This window comes from Danaus plexippus, chromosome 5, assembly GCF_018135715.1.
Source record: "Danaus plexippus chromosome 5, MEX_DaPlex, whole genome shotgun sequence".
Taxonomy (NCBI): domain Eukaryota; kingdom Metazoa; phylum Arthropoda; class Insecta; order Lepidoptera; family Nymphalidae; genus Danaus; species Danaus plexippus.
In genome coordinates, this window is record NC_083539.1 from 3,406,777 (window position 1) to 3,423,034 (window position 16,258).

The 16,258-nt window shown below is 32.9% G+C and overlaps 2 protein-coding genes across 12 annotated transcripts in view; one reads left to right on the forward strand and one right to left on the reverse strand.

Annotated features, from left to right (window-relative positions):
- The first annotated feature begins 6,862 nt into the window (after window positions 1-6,862).
- On the forward strand, window positions 6,863-8,689 carry LOC116768911 (putative inner dynein arm light chain, axonemal). Its single transcript, XM_032659806.2, has 6 exons — window positions 6,863-7,200; window positions 7,340-7,471; window positions 7,537-7,686; window positions 7,799-7,927; window positions 8,148-8,345; window positions 8,581-8,689. Exons 1-6 carry the CDS (start codon window positions 7,114-7,116, stop codon window positions 8,614-8,616), a joined length of 732 nt encoding a protein of 243 aa, XP_032515697.1. The 5' UTR covers window positions 6,863-7,113; the 3' UTR covers window positions 8,617-8,689.
- Window positions 8,690-8,728: 39 nt separating this feature from the next.
- LOC116768909 (protein lap4) overlaps window positions 8,729-16,258 on the reverse strand; it is a 55,884-nt gene continuing 48,354 nt past the window's right edge. For 4 of the 11 annotated variants that reach the window (XM_061528311.1, XM_061528313.1, XM_061528319.1 and 1 more), the window contains 7 exons: window positions 14,460-15,737; window positions 13,966-14,071; window positions 13,105-13,270; window positions 12,329-12,458; window positions 11,795-11,890; window positions 11,203-11,382; window positions 8,729-10,193 (listed from right to left, as the gene is read on the reverse strand). In XM_061528311.1, coding sequence (XP_061384295.1) covers window positions 9,960-10,193; window positions 11,203-11,382; window positions 11,795-11,890; window positions 12,329-12,458; window positions 13,105-13,270; window positions 13,966-14,071; window positions 14,460-15,737 — 2,190 coding nt within the window. In that variant the 3' untranslated portion in view covers window positions 8,729-9,959. Of the gene's footprint in view, window positions 10,194-10,601; window positions 10,645-11,202; window positions 11,383-11,794; window positions 11,891-12,328; window positions 12,459-13,104; window positions 13,271-13,965; window positions 14,072-14,459; window positions 15,738-16,258 lie in introns of all 11 variants that reach the window. The other 7 variants (XM_061528318.1, XM_061528332.1, XM_061528326.1 and 4 more) reach the window with 7 other exon arrangements.

A 16,258-nucleotide genomic window follows, 5' to 3' on the forward strand; every position in this document is an offset into this window, starting at 1 on the left:
AATTTGGAAATGCCTTCTTTATTATAATGTTTCTGTAAGTAGTCTGTTAAGCATTCTATCCCGTTGTCACAAGATTAATTAAGAGAAACTATGCGAAAGGTCGCACATCGTCGGAGGCCCCAAAGTTTGTCCCGCTGCAAAAAAACATCTTTATATGCTGTTAAGTTTAAAGTGACCTTTGAATGTAAATAAGCAAAAAGAAATATAAAATTTTGTCATGTCCTTAATCTAAGGAACAAACTTAACTATAGTAACATTCTATAGGTAACATATTAAAATCTATAAAGCTTACGTAACAAAAAACTTTTGAAAAAGGTATTTTTATTTTTTTTCACTTTTGAATTATATACTGATGTACATGTACTTTTAAAAATTTTGTTTATTTAAAAATACTATATACTGTACATTACAGTATATAGTATTTTTAAATAAACAAAATTTAAAAATATGCCATAATTTTATTGACACACACGTCTCACAGTGATTATATTAAAGTATTAATATATCAACTTAGTACATACAGCGACACATTCGTTGACCTCTTGTCAAACATTACTGAAAATTCAGATGATTAACAATCTTCACCGCGCGTGTTTATGACACTTATTGCGATAACACACAAGCCATATTAAAGTGACATAACGTACAATGTGTGAATGTTATTTATTATTTATCATTAAAAAATTAGTATTTTGCAACCATCTTTGAAGTATTTTTTTTAATTTAAAATAATAACTTCTAATTTTATCAAGAAACAGCCTTACAATACCTACACTGTCTTATTAAATATAAAAATATATTAAGCTTCTAAAAATAAACACCCTAAAAATTATGTGAAAATAAAAAAAATCACGGATTCTTTATCAAGAAATCTATAAAATTCGAGAACTCAAACATTCCCGCTATATCTGTCTGTGATTATTAAGACTTTTTCATGGATTGAAAAAAGTTTTGAAACATTTAGCTTACCTACAAGTTAGCAAAGTAAAATTGCATCTGAATAAAATAAACTATTTTACTATTTGCTTAATCTTACGTCATTATTTTTGCAAGTAGTACTTACTAAATTAATACAAAATGGCGCCAAAGACAACTGCTGCTAAATGTAGGGTTTAGAATGCGTCACTTGTTCCCCTCCACAGATTGAAATAATCAGATTTTTTTTTGTAAATGTTTTTACGGCTCTGGATACAAGTCCTTTTGAGCCTATAATCAGAAATATTAGATCAGTGTTACCATTCCTTGACAAGGACAAATGACAGTAGAAGTCAATACTTCATTATCGATGATACAAAATACGAAAAAGATAAAATTCATGATTATAATTCGTCAAACAAATTCAACCTTTGACAATGGCAAAATATTCTACAATTTCAGTGCTAATAAAGCCATAATTTTAATTTAAAAAAATAAAGAGAAAAAATATTGTGACAGTTATTTTCCTATTTTGAATTAAATGTATTTATTAATAAAATAATAAAATATAAAAATATTGTAAATAAATTTTGACGTTAGACTTATTTTAGTTAAGCCTTGCTTTGAATTACTCTTTCACATAATTGCAAAAAGTAGAATGGTGTCACAAACTTAGTGCAGGTTACGTTCTTTCATAAAATTACTTAACTTGGCTCACTAGCACTAAGTAAGTAGGATTTTTTGGATTGCATTCTTCGCTGGTTCACTACAGAGATTTATCGACTCCTTGACAGCTCCAGCAACTTTGTAATTGGAAGCATCGAAAATATTGTGCTTTTCATTTTTCTTTAACCCGGTTTTAAGTAAATATCGTTCGCTTTTCTAAACTGTGGCCTAAACCTAATATAGTGAATACTTCAGTATGTTTTTCATCATTTTAACTATACTAATCAATATTTCTATTTGATGTAATAAACTATTATAAATTTTCTGAATAATATTTTGAATAATTTTACTTTACGTTTTACTTACTTTTTTTTTAATTAATATCGTCTGTGAAATTTTATTCAAAACGAAATCTTCAGCAAATGAATATATCATTTATATTCCTAATAAAATTTTCCATTTCAGTAACGGGAACGGGTATCATAATATAGTACGTATTATATTCATGTCCCACTTAGATCTTGAATAAAACCATTTCCATAATCCATGGCATTTAATATATTGGGAATTCTGTAACTCTTTTCCTTTATTTAGTGGTTCTTCTGTGTAAGATAACTTTTTTATTTTGAGTTCACAAATACTGGTTTGGATATTGGTTAATTTGTTTATATGATACGAAATCTTTGAAGCCAATACCAAGTCAAATAAATCAACTCAATTAGATTTCCCACTTTTATTTTTCAACTCTCGTCTACTTATTATGGTTTTGGTTCAATAAAAATTTTATTTTTAATGTATATCAATTTACTCAAGGCAGAAAATTCTTCAATACATTAGAAGTAATGAAGAAGCTTTTACGTTTGACTTATTTAATTATATTTATTCTCTCTATGATAATTTAAATGCGTATACTAAGTTCTGTAAGAATAAAAACTAAAAGTAATCTAATCAATTGTTAAATATTACAAGGAAAGCTCATATCATTGATTTCATTACATATTGTATTAGGTACAGATATAGCATCTTACACAACACTTCATTATTTTGTATCAGGCATAAAAATTGTTATCCGCTTTACGAGGTAACTAACAAATTGGGTTTAAAACATTATACAAAATAAATCGGAAAAGCCTCTCCTGTAATAAGTACAATACCTCTGAGAACTTTTTGGGATACCGATTCTCTCTGGATTTAAGAATAAAAACAACATTCAATTTAGTTGTTCCAAGCTTAATTACGAGAAACTGCTAAAGAGCCCCGCGTCGGTGAGGACCCAAGAGTTTGTCCTGAGCCAAGACGACATTTAAAAAATTGCATTTTAAATAAAGAGAGGCAAAGCCGTATAATATGACTTTTGCAACCCTTTAAGGCTAATAATATCTATCATGTAATTTTTTCTATGCACGGATTAAATTCGTTTTTTTTTACAAGTGATATTGTATGAAATTAGCTTGTTTAGAAATACACAAATACATTATTATACGTCCCAAGTTAAATCTTCCAAGGAGAGTGATCTGATTGTCATAGCCATTAATTATTAAATACTACAGTTCTAGTTCCGTGTTAGAATTAGCATTTGTTATAAAATAAACTGTTAAAAAAAAATTGATGATATTAAGATGTTTACAAGCTGATTGAATCATTAAAAACTCCTTCATATCAATTCCTTGGGGAACATTATCAAAAGATATAAATAAAATTTTATTCATTTAGTTGTTTATAGTCTTACGTGAAATTGAAGACAATCATTTAAATTCTAAGTTAAATAGTATTTATTTTTATGTTAGATCCAACACGTAATAGCGATACCTTTAAAGTGAAGTATCCCCTCGGGGAATGGATGAAGTTGAATAGTTGAAGTGATCTACCAACAATACTATTAGCTATCGTATACACAGTGCAGAATTTAAAAATGTTTAAGGAGAGCAATACGTGTAGCTTTTTGAACAGGCACAGTCCATTGTAGTTTCAAATTATCAGCATTATTTTTAGTTTATTCCCGCTAGCCAATGTATGATAAATATTCATTATCACGAAGCTTGTCATAACATAAACAAACTAATATACAATGTATTATAATAAAAATATCGTCTTCACGTTAAACTTTACAATATTTATCAGTAATAAAGACAAGCATTTTAAAATATCAACTTAGTACATACAGCGACATATTCGTTGACCTCTTGTTAAACATCACTGAAAATTCATTAAGATGATGAACAATCTTCAACACATGTGTTTATGACGCTTATTGCGGTAGAACACACAAGCCATATTAAAGTGACTAAAAGTACAATGCGTAATCCTATTCGATTATTTATAATCATGACAAAATTAAATACCTTCAAATAATCGTTTTTAACATTTTTTTTTTTTTTTTCAAAATATAAGGATTTCTAAGTTTATCAAGCAACAGCCTTATTATTGACTTGTTCAAATTAAAAAAGTATTAAGCTTCAAAGAATAAATCGCTAATAATAACAAATTTTTTAACAAGGCTAATTAAAAGGCCTTAGTCGTAATTATAGGGAACCCTCGGAACCTTTCTTACGATTTTCTTTCGAATATTGATAAAATAAAATTCCACTTTACGGATAAAGTCGAAAACAAAAATAATTAAAAAAAAAATCACTAACGGACTCTTCATAAAGAAATCTCTAAAGTCGTCAAACATGGCCGTCTCAGAAATTTAATCAAAATTTTTATTTTATCCTTATCAAGTTTCTTTACAATCGACTTTAAAGATTTGTTTTTCGTTACAAAGATCTTACAGAATGATCGAACTGGTTGACAGTTGTATCTGGGATTATTGAGACTTGGATCACCGAGATTTAAGAAAGAACATAGAAATTAATGTTAAATACTGGGTACTTATGTATATTCAGAAGTAATTCACCAGAGAATAAAAATTTACAACAACAACAAATTTATAATTAAAACTTTACGAATATGCAATGATGAAATGCCGAATATGAATAGTCCTATATATATAGCAAGCTCACGAGACAGAAGATGTTATAAATGGCTCGTGAATTATTTAATTGGCTGAAGATCCTATTATTATACCACATGTATAAGTTATATCGTCTACAACAAGAACACCGACTCTGGTTACAGTAGTTCTGAAACCAAGTTGTTTCTAAAAGACATACAGAATTCTTTATTCCAACCTAAGGCCTAATACCTTTCTCATCTAATAACAATTCCTTACATATAACTTTTTCTCAAAATCTTTTTATTTGAATAAAAAAAATTAGTAACGTGTAAGATATTAATTCAAAATGACTCTCGTATATACAATGTGTTTATATTATTAAGTAAGTTTTATTAGTTCCTTTTAATAAAAATCTTTTCCCATAATTTTTTACTTTATAAGAAGTTTTGTAGAAAAAACACAGTTTTCCTTCCTTAGTAAAATTGAATGATAGGTTACAAACTTTTTGATGAAATATAATTTTGGCACTAAAATGGCACACCTTAATTCGTGATTGGTCACCAGCAAAGCTAAAATTTTATCTCAATGCGTTCCAAATTACTCTCCCATATTAGAGTAATTTAGTAAGATGGGGTAAAGGTATGGAAAATTTTCTATATCTGTGGGAAAAAACTTGCTATATCTGTAGGAAGACATTTGCTGGTGGGATGTAAGGTACTCCTGGATAGCGGTCAATACTCGCGTCGTCACGATAGGGTTCTGGAAATCATACGTGAAGCCGTTAGTCTTTCGGTAGGTAGCTAGAGCGCAAAGGGTAATAACCACAAACGAGCGATCAGTAGGTTTTGTCGGAGAAGGCACTAAGGCTATAAAATCAAACGTCAAACCTTACTCTTACAACTTACTACTTAAAAGCGGCTTCGGATTGGACTATAATGATGGATATGTATAGAAATAATACAACATATCAGAGGATATTTGTGCGTCGTCCTCCAGACTAGTCATATTTATGTATTCCCGATTTTTAAGCGGGTTGTAATATTAGAGCTTACGGTTCTTTGGGAAACAAACATCCCCAAAGACCATGCCATCGAGGCAAATAAATATTACGAGCTCACTAACACTCGAAAAGGTTCGTCGTTGATTTGTACACGGTAGAAGTGGGAGCGAGAGGTATAACAGCTAAATCTCTCTAAAACCTGCTAAAAGACTTTGACTGTCCAGAACTAATATTAATTCATTCTTAGAACGTACTTCGAAGGCAGCCCTTATAAACCTATAAATGTGGTTAGGTAGAGAGAAGAGCTTGGACGGTGGAGATGGGCATTTATCGCGCGATAGAAAAAGCTACACCTACACCTGGGTCTCAAGTCCCAGGCACTGTTGAAGCTCCTCTCCCTGCAACGCGATGGACCCAGCACCCGCACGGTGAATCAGTGGAATGCTAAGAGATTTCGTCTCAGTCGATCTTAAGGATTTTATTAAATAAATCAATTTATTGTTGACTTCTAAGAATTTCAACATTAAAAATATGAATATAATCTAAGTATTGGTCCCAAAAAGACAGGATCAACTATGTTTTAACAATATTCTCTTGGCCAGGGTTGGCTCTTATCCTGTTTATATAGCAATAAAGACCGAGTCTCTTCAATAAGCTAGATTTGCGCTACGTGATACCGCAAGCTATAGACGCGATTAAGGAAAGCTAAAGCCCGATTTATATTTGGGAAATATACTTTTGCAACTAAATAACCCAAACTTGTGGATTCTACGCTATTTGTTCTCAGAAACAAATACACACATAACATGTTGTTGTAAAAAAAGTAATGTATGTTTACTACATTTTTATTTCTTTATAAAAATAAGGTTTATTATTTAAAAAATATATCTTGATAGGGCAGTAGGTAACGGTAATTATATTAAGCATTTTGTATTTTTGTCGTAGTTATAGTTAAAAAATTAAAAATGATATATGAGTTTATAGTTATGGGTTGTCGCTGCTTATTACATGTTATTTTTCATCAAAAAAGCGTACAAATAACATCACAAGACATTAATTAATTTTAAAACGTTTTTCTTAAACGTATTACAATCGAAATTATTTACGATATGAATCTGCGTGTTTTAACGCAATTTAGCTATGCATTTAGGCTAACTATGTAAGAAAATATGAATCGAATTAAGCGCTTTTTTATCAAATATATCATCATGGAAACTTTAGAAACAGTTGATAATGAAATGAAATCTGAGTAAAACGGCCTTGATCCGAAGAGATATTGAATTTCTTAATTAACTTAGCATCGTATATATTCCAAGACATATTACATTACAGTTACAATACAATACGCAGCAACCTGTAGGTCCCAGCGAACGTAAACTGGTATTACTTTTTTAAATTTATTTCTTCCTTTTTAGGTATTACCTATGTCTATCGAATTTTAGGTTTTTCTCCACTAGATATACTAATCTGATATACGAAATAGCATCCCGGCGGTCGTTGCTATGATACCGCATTGTTGTCAAGGATACAATTGTGTTTTTAAAAATAGGTGAATCTATCTAAGTGATATACATAAACATTAAGAGCTATAAGAAAAATGGCAGAAAGAGCTCCAGTTTCTGCTGAAGATACATTAGTTCGTTATGATAATCCAGTATTAGTTACAAAACAACCAGAGAAAATAGTAAGTATTTGTTGGAAGAAATATTCTTTTTGTAAAGCGCTGTTTAAAAATGTGTTTGTTTCATATCGCTTCAGTAGTTTCAATAATCAATATTATGTATAAAATGAAAGAAAACCTTCAAATATCCTGAACATTTTAGGTATCCCCAACAACTGGTACGATAGCTCAGCCATGTATACCTACAGAAGCAAAACGTGAAACTGAAGAAATACTCAATGCGATTTTACCACCTAAAGAATGGGAAGAAGATGGACAGATATGGACTCAGAAGGTGAAATAACTTTAGCCACTTAATATACCAAAGGACAGATAAGTGATTGCTTTCTTTACGATCAGATATCGTCTACTCCAGCAACGAGATTAGATGTGATAAATCTTCAAGAAATGTTGGATACACGTCTACAGCAAAGGCAGGCAAGAGAAACGGGAATATGTCCGGTTCGCAGGCAACTTTATACTCAGTGTTTCGATGAACTTATACGTCAGGTAATTTCTAAGCCTCTTTGGTAAATTGTCGGCATAGGATTGATATTAAACTATATGTTAAAGGATCATAAAAATTAAAAATACAATGATTTTAATTAATTCGGTTAATCAGGTTACTATTAATTGTGGTGAAAGAGGGCTTCTTTTATTGAGAGTACGTGATGAAGCGAGGATAACAATGGAAGCCTATCAGACTTTGTATTGCAGTTCCATTGCATTCGGCATGAGGAAAGCTTTGCAGGTATGTCTTACCTTTTTTAACATGTAACCTTTATTGCGAGAACACAAAGGTTACAGCGATTTAAAGAAACTAATCAAAGAAATATAAATTTGTCTTTTTATTGTATTGTTAAGGAAAGCTTTATTTACTTTCTGCAAACGAACGAGTTTCATATTTCTATTATTCAAGTTAAATAAATTCTTTCATAGTACAGTTTTTACAAATAACGTAAATATTTTAGTCGGAACAAGGAAAATCCGATCTAATGGAACAAGTGGCGAAGTTGGAAGCAGAACGTTCGTCATTAGAGAAGCAGTGTGCAGAACTAAAACAGAAGACTGAGCAATTGGAGCGACGTGCGGCAGAATTACGAGCAGCAGAAGAGAAAAGACATCAAGAAGAGTTACTTGCGCTTAAGAAGACTAACGCTCAGCTCAAGGTACGATAAACATTTATACTTACATTATGATACAGGAATAACATATCTTTCGTAAAAAATATTCATTATACTAAAGCCAAATAATGTTAAAACTGACAAAAATTCGTATCCAGAACTCATTTCCACAATAGTTCAAGTTTATATTTTTCTTTTATTCTTAATTTAAAAAAACAATATGAAAGGTGGGTAGATTTTAATATAACATAATAATATTTACCAACGTTTCCTCTTACAGGCACAACTGGAAGGAATTATAGCACCGAAGAAATAATACATTTATATGTATAGAACGTCGTCAGAATTATGTTAATTTTATTTAAATTAAATGTTACCATTTCAAAGTATATATTTTTTTTTTTGTCAAAAAGAAAACCCTACGAATAAAAGGATTATGTAATTTTATTAAAATATATATTAAACCATTTATTGGACAAACATACAATAATTTCATTAGTTTACAATCCACATTACTAAAGATCCTTAGAAAGATATAAAGAACACACCATACCATTCTCCCATCCGATACAATAATACTAAAATTTTAACTGTTATTCAATTTAAATATCAAAATCTATTACAAATTCATCACCAAGGTAAATATACATTTCGTAAGGGCATGTCCATCTCGACACGTTACACACATCCAATGAAAATGCAGAATAGATCACTATCTGTATACGACAAATAAATTTTATTTATTATAAAATCGCTTAAAACTAGTTTACATTATAATAAAAACGTTCGACAAGCTTCTATTATAAAATGAATATGAATTGTATGAATACAGTACATCTGAGGAATTAAGGCACCACTTACATAGAGAAAAATAAAATGTCAAAATTATAATATTAATACATCAGTTCATAACGACAATGATTGAAATTACACTTATGTACATATGAGTTTGTACCAAGTATATAACATGAATGTATTATATAGTAAGTCGTGTGATGCCAATGCGCCGTGTTTATTTACATTTTGTATAAGGCAACGCAGCCGTGTTTGAATAAAAATCCGATACCCAACGGAACCTAGCAAATTCCGTTAGCAGGTACAGTCAACATTCAGTCAGACAATAAAACTTGCACGGAATGAAGTTACATTTAAAAATTACGATACGTAAAGTACATCAAGAAAAAATTTTATTATCAAAATAGATAAAAACTATCTAAGATCAAATATAAATCTCCGTCGCGGAAAATAATGACAAGATATATATATATAGAAAAAAAAATTGTGATCGAAATAAAAATGCCACGTAGATGCACCTCGCTGGTGGATTTCTTCAACGATTTCCATATCAATAATAAGAGCAAAAATCGGTGGAATTCTATACTTATTATCACAGTTATAATACAAAATGGATGTAAAATATTTTAATTTCGTTCGTTCCCTTGAAGAAATCTACGATCGAGTTTGATCCTCGACGTGAAGTCGACTAGTCTAGCCGATAGCGTTGTCACGGACGTAGGGTTGCCAACTTTAAGTTAAAATTATTATTAAACAAATAATTTTTCAAGTCAACATAAATCATCAAATTGAAATAAATAATATGAATTCCATATAACGTCGAAGGTTAAGACCAACTCTACAACATAGAGGTGGCAACCCTCGTTACTGTTTATCTGTGTAGGTGAGCCTGTGGGCGGGGCCTACGGGTATGGAAGTCACGTGACCGGCTCCGCCATCGAGTATGGGATTCACCACTTGTATGATATCTGGCTGAAGAGAGTTCTCCCCGGATTCTTCTGCCTCCAGATTAGCTCCCAATTCTAAATCCGGTGCCGTCTCACTACTCGGACTCGTTGTTAATTCCAATGATATTATCTTCTCTTGAGTCGTCTCCACCTTTATTTGAATAAATTATTTAATTTCCACTCTCATCAATAAATTCACTAATGATATATGAACAAACTGTATGAATGATATAACAAAATGTTATTCATATTATTTACACAATGAATAATTTTCATATATTATTTCTATGAATTATGTTCATGATTAAATTTTAAATTGATAAATGAATTGTTTTTTTTTAATTTATTTTTCTAATGTTTAAAATAATGTTAAATGTAAATTTAAACATGCAACACGACACCAACTACAGTGAGACAGGTAGGCTTTAGAGCAAGCAGTAAGCGAGATTAATGCAACAATTTCATTATAAAAATATATACGATATTAATAATTTTATAACAAAAAAAAAACAATGAAATCATCGCATCAAGCATTATATAATATTAAAACGAAACAAACCATTTGTTGGGTGAAGATTCCGTGGCTAGAATCCGGGTATTGTCTGACAAATATATAATTAATGTTAGCATGCCATGCCAGTATATCATGCAACACACTTAAATAACGGTGTAATTATAAAAAAACAAAAACTTACAATAAAAAGAAATCTTCGATAACCGTTCCTATGAAATCATTATTTCTATACCTAATTTTATTTTTATATATACAATACACTATCTCCCACCATATATACAAAATTAGTTGCTTAAAATACTACCATTTTCTACTATTTACTAAATCAGCGTATATATACGGTGTTGCACGTAATAAAATGCCAAAATTTTTTGTTTAATGTGCACGCCCCTTCATCTGCGTATAACAGTCACAGTCACAAGTCATATAAATATTAAACGATCATATGTCAAGACAGAGTCGTATATTTTGCGTATAAGCTAAGCATATTCCCTATAATACACACTGCATAGAAATAACAAAAAAGAAACCACACACTAAAACGCATTGCTTGTGTACAGCGGCGTATATAGGACAAGTACAATCGCGGACGGTACAGCTGCGTACAGTCGTGTACAGTTGCGTACAGTCGCGTACAGTCGCGTACCTCTTTCTCAATAACTTTCTCAATGTACTCGACGGTTCGCACTTTAGTCTCGCCGGTAGCCGGACAGACGTATTCCTCAGTTCGCAGTGTTATTCGCTCGTCTAACAACTTTTCCTTCTCCTTCACGGCCAGTATTGGCCCCGGCTTTGTACGTAACGCGATACGAGGCAGGGGCCATTTCTATAATTCAAAGCCAATTTCACATACACATCCCCATATTATGCGAAGCGGACATATACACCCAACCAGTGACAGGTATATAGTTAACACAATGACAGTTTTAGTCTCGTTCTTGGACAACGCGTTACGAAGCGCGACATCAAGTGCTATTTGTATCTGATTAGTGAACAGTGAATTGTATATATCATCAAAGGCATCGTTGGATCACTCATCCAAGATATTGAGATTACCCCAGCGTTATATTTAATAAATACCCTCACAGGTAAAAAACACATTAGGTTTGGGTTTAAAACAAAGTGAACATACAAATTTATTTGGAAGGAATTAAATCACATGTATGACTTGATTCTATCCATCTCTTAGTATATTAGAACAACGTGTATACATATTACTGTACCAATACAATGTTTACCTCGGAAGGAGAATTATCCCTTGGCGGCACCTCTCCTATGATTTCATGCGCTGGACCCACCATGCTTTTAATTGCTTTTTGTGATTCAATCGCGTCCTAAAATGTTAATTTTCCCATTACAATTCAATTCTAAGACGCGATTGTAATCATAAATTACTCACGATAACGATAGAATTTCATAGACGACATATCTTTCATACAGTTAGATTACATGCCATCTTTTATATATTACTGATGCAAAATAATCCAGAATATTCTGAAATATTTGCAAGCAATTGATTTTATAGTTAGTAATAGCTCGTTGGTTAGGTTGCGTTTTCACCAGAACTGAGCAAGGCAGGGAATAATACCATCAATGGAGTTTTACTTCAGATATTATACTGATTATAATGAACTTCCAGCCTCACTACCAAGTCTCCCTCACGTCGCCAATTTCGATGGTTGTATGTACGAAAATGACGTATTTATCTCTGCCTCGTATCGAAGTTCTTAAGTGTAAACGCAGTGAAGGTATAACATGGTAGAGGTCGTCACCTGTTCTAGCGAGCGCAGACGGGCTGCTCGCCAGGCTGCTCGTCGTGCTGCGCGAGCCTCAGCGTCTAAACCATCGCGTCCCGCACGACGCTGAGATTTCGCTGAGGGGGAAACACCACCCAACGAAACGCTGGAATGATTTATGTCATATATATAATAGTTATTGTTCACCTGCGCTAGCGATAACAGATTGAAAATATTTGAATTAATTCGATATTATGTCAATAATATATATATGATAGATATCAGAAGTAGCCTTTTTGAAGTAAAAAAATTGTCGCTAAGCTGTCTCTTTTTTTATAGCAATAATAAGAGCCGGTTGCCCTTTCCCTGTTCCCACCCTTTTCTATCATTTCCTTATGCCCACCCCTCCTATTCCTAAACAACCAAGGTTGGCAACGCACCGCAATAAAGATGTTACGGATGTCCATAAACGACCGTGACTACTGCCCACCAAGTAGACCGTCTGCTCTTTTGCCATATTTCACATAATAAAAAAAGTACTTTTGAACGAGACCCGCATTCCTTGTATCAATTCTTTAAAAGGCCATCATTTAACTGAACAGAGTTATACTATTACATCGTATGAAAATGAAATAATTCCAAAGACATATCTGACCAAATGTATATAAAGGCAATTTAATAGGCAAGTTACGTCTCTATCAGTTGATACAAAAGACCAATTTTTCTAGATGTCTTGAATGTACCAAAGAAAATACCCCCTAATTCCTATAGTGCAGAATATCAATGTATTGCATAAAGAGCACTAGTATTACCTGTGACCGTTCTCATACGGTTCATCGTCTGAATGCTCGCTGTCTCCGCTCTGGCGGTCGGGCGACCACGAGGCGAGCTCAGCTCGGGAGAGCGTCGCCATTTTCCGCTCCTCTTCCTGCTTCAATTTCTCCACCTCATCCGCTGATAAGAATGCGAATACTTTCTCTGGAAGGTGTAAGGAGTTTTGATAAAATGATTCATGATTGATGAACCCAGTAGGTCCTTGTTAATGTTCCACAATGGTCATTGCTTTAAAATGTATCAATACATATTGAACCAAATTAGTAACTTAAAAAGTGAACATATAAAATATTACTTAAACCAAACATAGCTTTAGTTTTTAAATTTTGCATTTAAACATTATTAAGACACTAGTGAAAGTAACAAAAAAAAATTTTCGTTTGTATTTACAAATAAAATGGATAATTTTTTTTTTGTCATTATACAAAAAAAGGGTTACATATAATACAGATAATGGAATCATCATCATCATCATCATCATCATCAGCCTATCGGAGCCCACTGCTGAGCAAAGGCCTCCTCTCACACGGAGAAGGTTAGAGCATTAATCACCACGCTTGCTCAAGACGGTTTGGCGATTTCAAACTTATAATTTAAAATTGTAAGTCCAGGTTTTCTCACGATGTTTTCCTTCATCGTCTGTCAGTGGTGTCTAAATACTGTTAGAAAGTACATATGACTATGAAAAATCACATTGATACTTGCCAGGTTTCGAAACCGCGCCCTCACGCATAATGGAATAGTTAACACTAATATCACTGACTATAATTAAATTGCTCATAACGCTAACCAATTTAAATGTAATTAAAAGTATGAGATTACTAATAACTTTGATTTACCTGGCTTGGGTGATGATTTGTGACTTTCTTCCATAGCATTCTCAAAGAATTTTTTCTTATCGCTCACAGATGCTTTCACAAAATTACCAGATTGAGGTGGGGAAGCCTGTAATATTTAATTATATAAAAAGTGACAACCAAAAAAATAGCAATATCATATATAGTGATGATAATAAAAATAAATAATAAAAAAAGCACAATTTACAAGCTATGATTAAAATCCATATCCGGCTATAAACACCCATGCAGTCAATAAGTTAATCCTTGGTGGCAGCAAAATTATATGCAAAATAACAATATTAATAAAGTAAGTAAAAATAAATTAAAAACATGCAAACTATAATAAAATGCCTGTTAATGTCTGTAACGAGGTAAAACAATGGTATGTATGGGACGATGACATAACGTGTGTTTTAGTATATCGAGACGGGTTGCCGACGAACACAATCATAAGAAGCTGAGTGTTGTGGGTAATGCCGTACAATAATGATTACCTCGCCGATGGCAAAGGATTTGATTTTGCTGCTCCATGAGGGTTTCAGGGTGGATGCGGGCGAGGTACTTCCCTCTCTCGCAGTTTCGGAACCCATTGAAAATCTATTAATTTCTGGCGCAGTCGTCACTTCGCCGAAACGGACTCTTCTTTCTAATTGAACACTTTTAGGAGCATCTTCCTCTTTAATCGTAACAAGTTGTGTGACATTGGCGTTTATATCTTTTCCTACTGAACTAATTAATGACGGTGACAGTTGCGGTTTTGATGGCGAGAACGATTCGTCGCTAGATGCCCTTGATGGGACCGTGCAAGTATATGGATTGAATGTACCCGCGACCGTCGTTAACGAGGGGTATGGATTACAAGGAGGATAAGTTATAGAATGGACCATGTTCGGCGATATGTTCTTAACTCGTAAGTCGCGCAAAGTGTAGTAATTGGCATCTGAGTCATCGAACTGGCCTCTCATAGGATGCAAGTAGCAAGGTGAATTCGGTACGTGTGATACAGAAGGAAGAGTTTTATATTGAGCATACAACAATTCCGGTGGCTCTGGCTCTCCTACAGGACTAACTGATAATTCTTCAAAGTATTCACTACTCTCGCTAGACGGTAATTTATTACGGAAGACTTGAGGTGAAGGCACTTCAGAAAATATTGGTGCTGCAAGAGGATCCCTATCTAATCTTAAAGAACTATCTAAAATCGGATGCGCATTGTAGTTGACGGGTGGAGGGAATTCTGTTTCTGGTGAATTGGTTGAGTTACTAGACTGCACAGTTGTTTCGGCCACTATAGGTTCTGGCAGGACTACTCTCTCAGGGACAACAGTGATGAGGGAGGCGTCTAGCTGAGGTGCCGCCTCATGTACTAAATGACTTAAACTTACTTTAGTCGCGAATAAAGGCGGAGGTGGGATGATAAATTCTTCGGGGCGTACGATACTTGATTTGGTTTCATTCACAATTTTAGTGGGTCGATGTTTTATTAGTAAAGAGCTATTTCCCTGACATGCATCGTTAGTAGTATCCATCGGGGATGTATCATGCGATAGATGCGTTATGTTTCGCTCGTTCGATTCGTTCGTCATATCTTGTGCTTCCGATGTGAAACTAACTCGCTTCATTTGTGGCTTCTTAGGCACTTGTGGTTTCTGTTTGACCGGCGGTGGGTTAGTCGGTGGGTCGATTGATGTTCCAAGACTATCAGCAGGTGGACTCTTCGGCTTGTGTTGTGTGACCCCCAACGGTGACACCGCAACCGGCGCACTAGACGACTAACCAAACCAACAATTGTACTACACTGCTTTTATACTACTTAGCTATTTGTGCTTGTTCTAAAGGACCTTAGCGGAAGCGACTTGCAAGAAAACAGCCTCAATAACAAAAAGAAAAACTTAAAACGGGGTAAAAATAATTGACCGTTAAACATGAAACTAAATCTTCCAAAATAAATGTTACGGGAAAATTGCTAACAAAAATCTTACAAGTACATATAAAAACACCAATTTCAAAACAACGTGTATTTAAATTCAACACTAAAGTATAAGATCAATTAGAATAATTTTGTATACAAAGAAAGGTGCCAATCCATTTACATTACATACATCTATATTCCATTTGTAAAATTCCAAAATAAATGGCAGTTTTAAGATTTGGCAAATTTTATAATATAATGCTTATATCTTTAATGAAAATAACATTACAGAAATTTTAATTTGATATGTTATTGTTTTTTTTTACATAAATCAAAAGTATCATGAAAGGTAGACCAAAAAAACATGATCAATAGAACCGC

Bases quoted from the DNA above. Each gene is read 5' to 3' on its own strand.
- LOC116768911 (XM_032659806.2), top strand. From the start codon at position 7,114: ATGGCAGAAAGAGCTCCAGTTTCTGCTGAAGATACATTAGTTCGTTAT. The intron at 7,201-7,339 runs GTAAGTATTTGT...TGAACATTTTAG, and splicing joins CAAAACAACCAGAGAAAATA to GTATCCCCAACAACTGGTAC. The intron at 8,346-8,580 runs GTACGATAAACA...TTCCTCTTACAG, and splicing joins AGACTAACGCTCAGCTCAAG to GCACAACTGGAAGGAATTAT.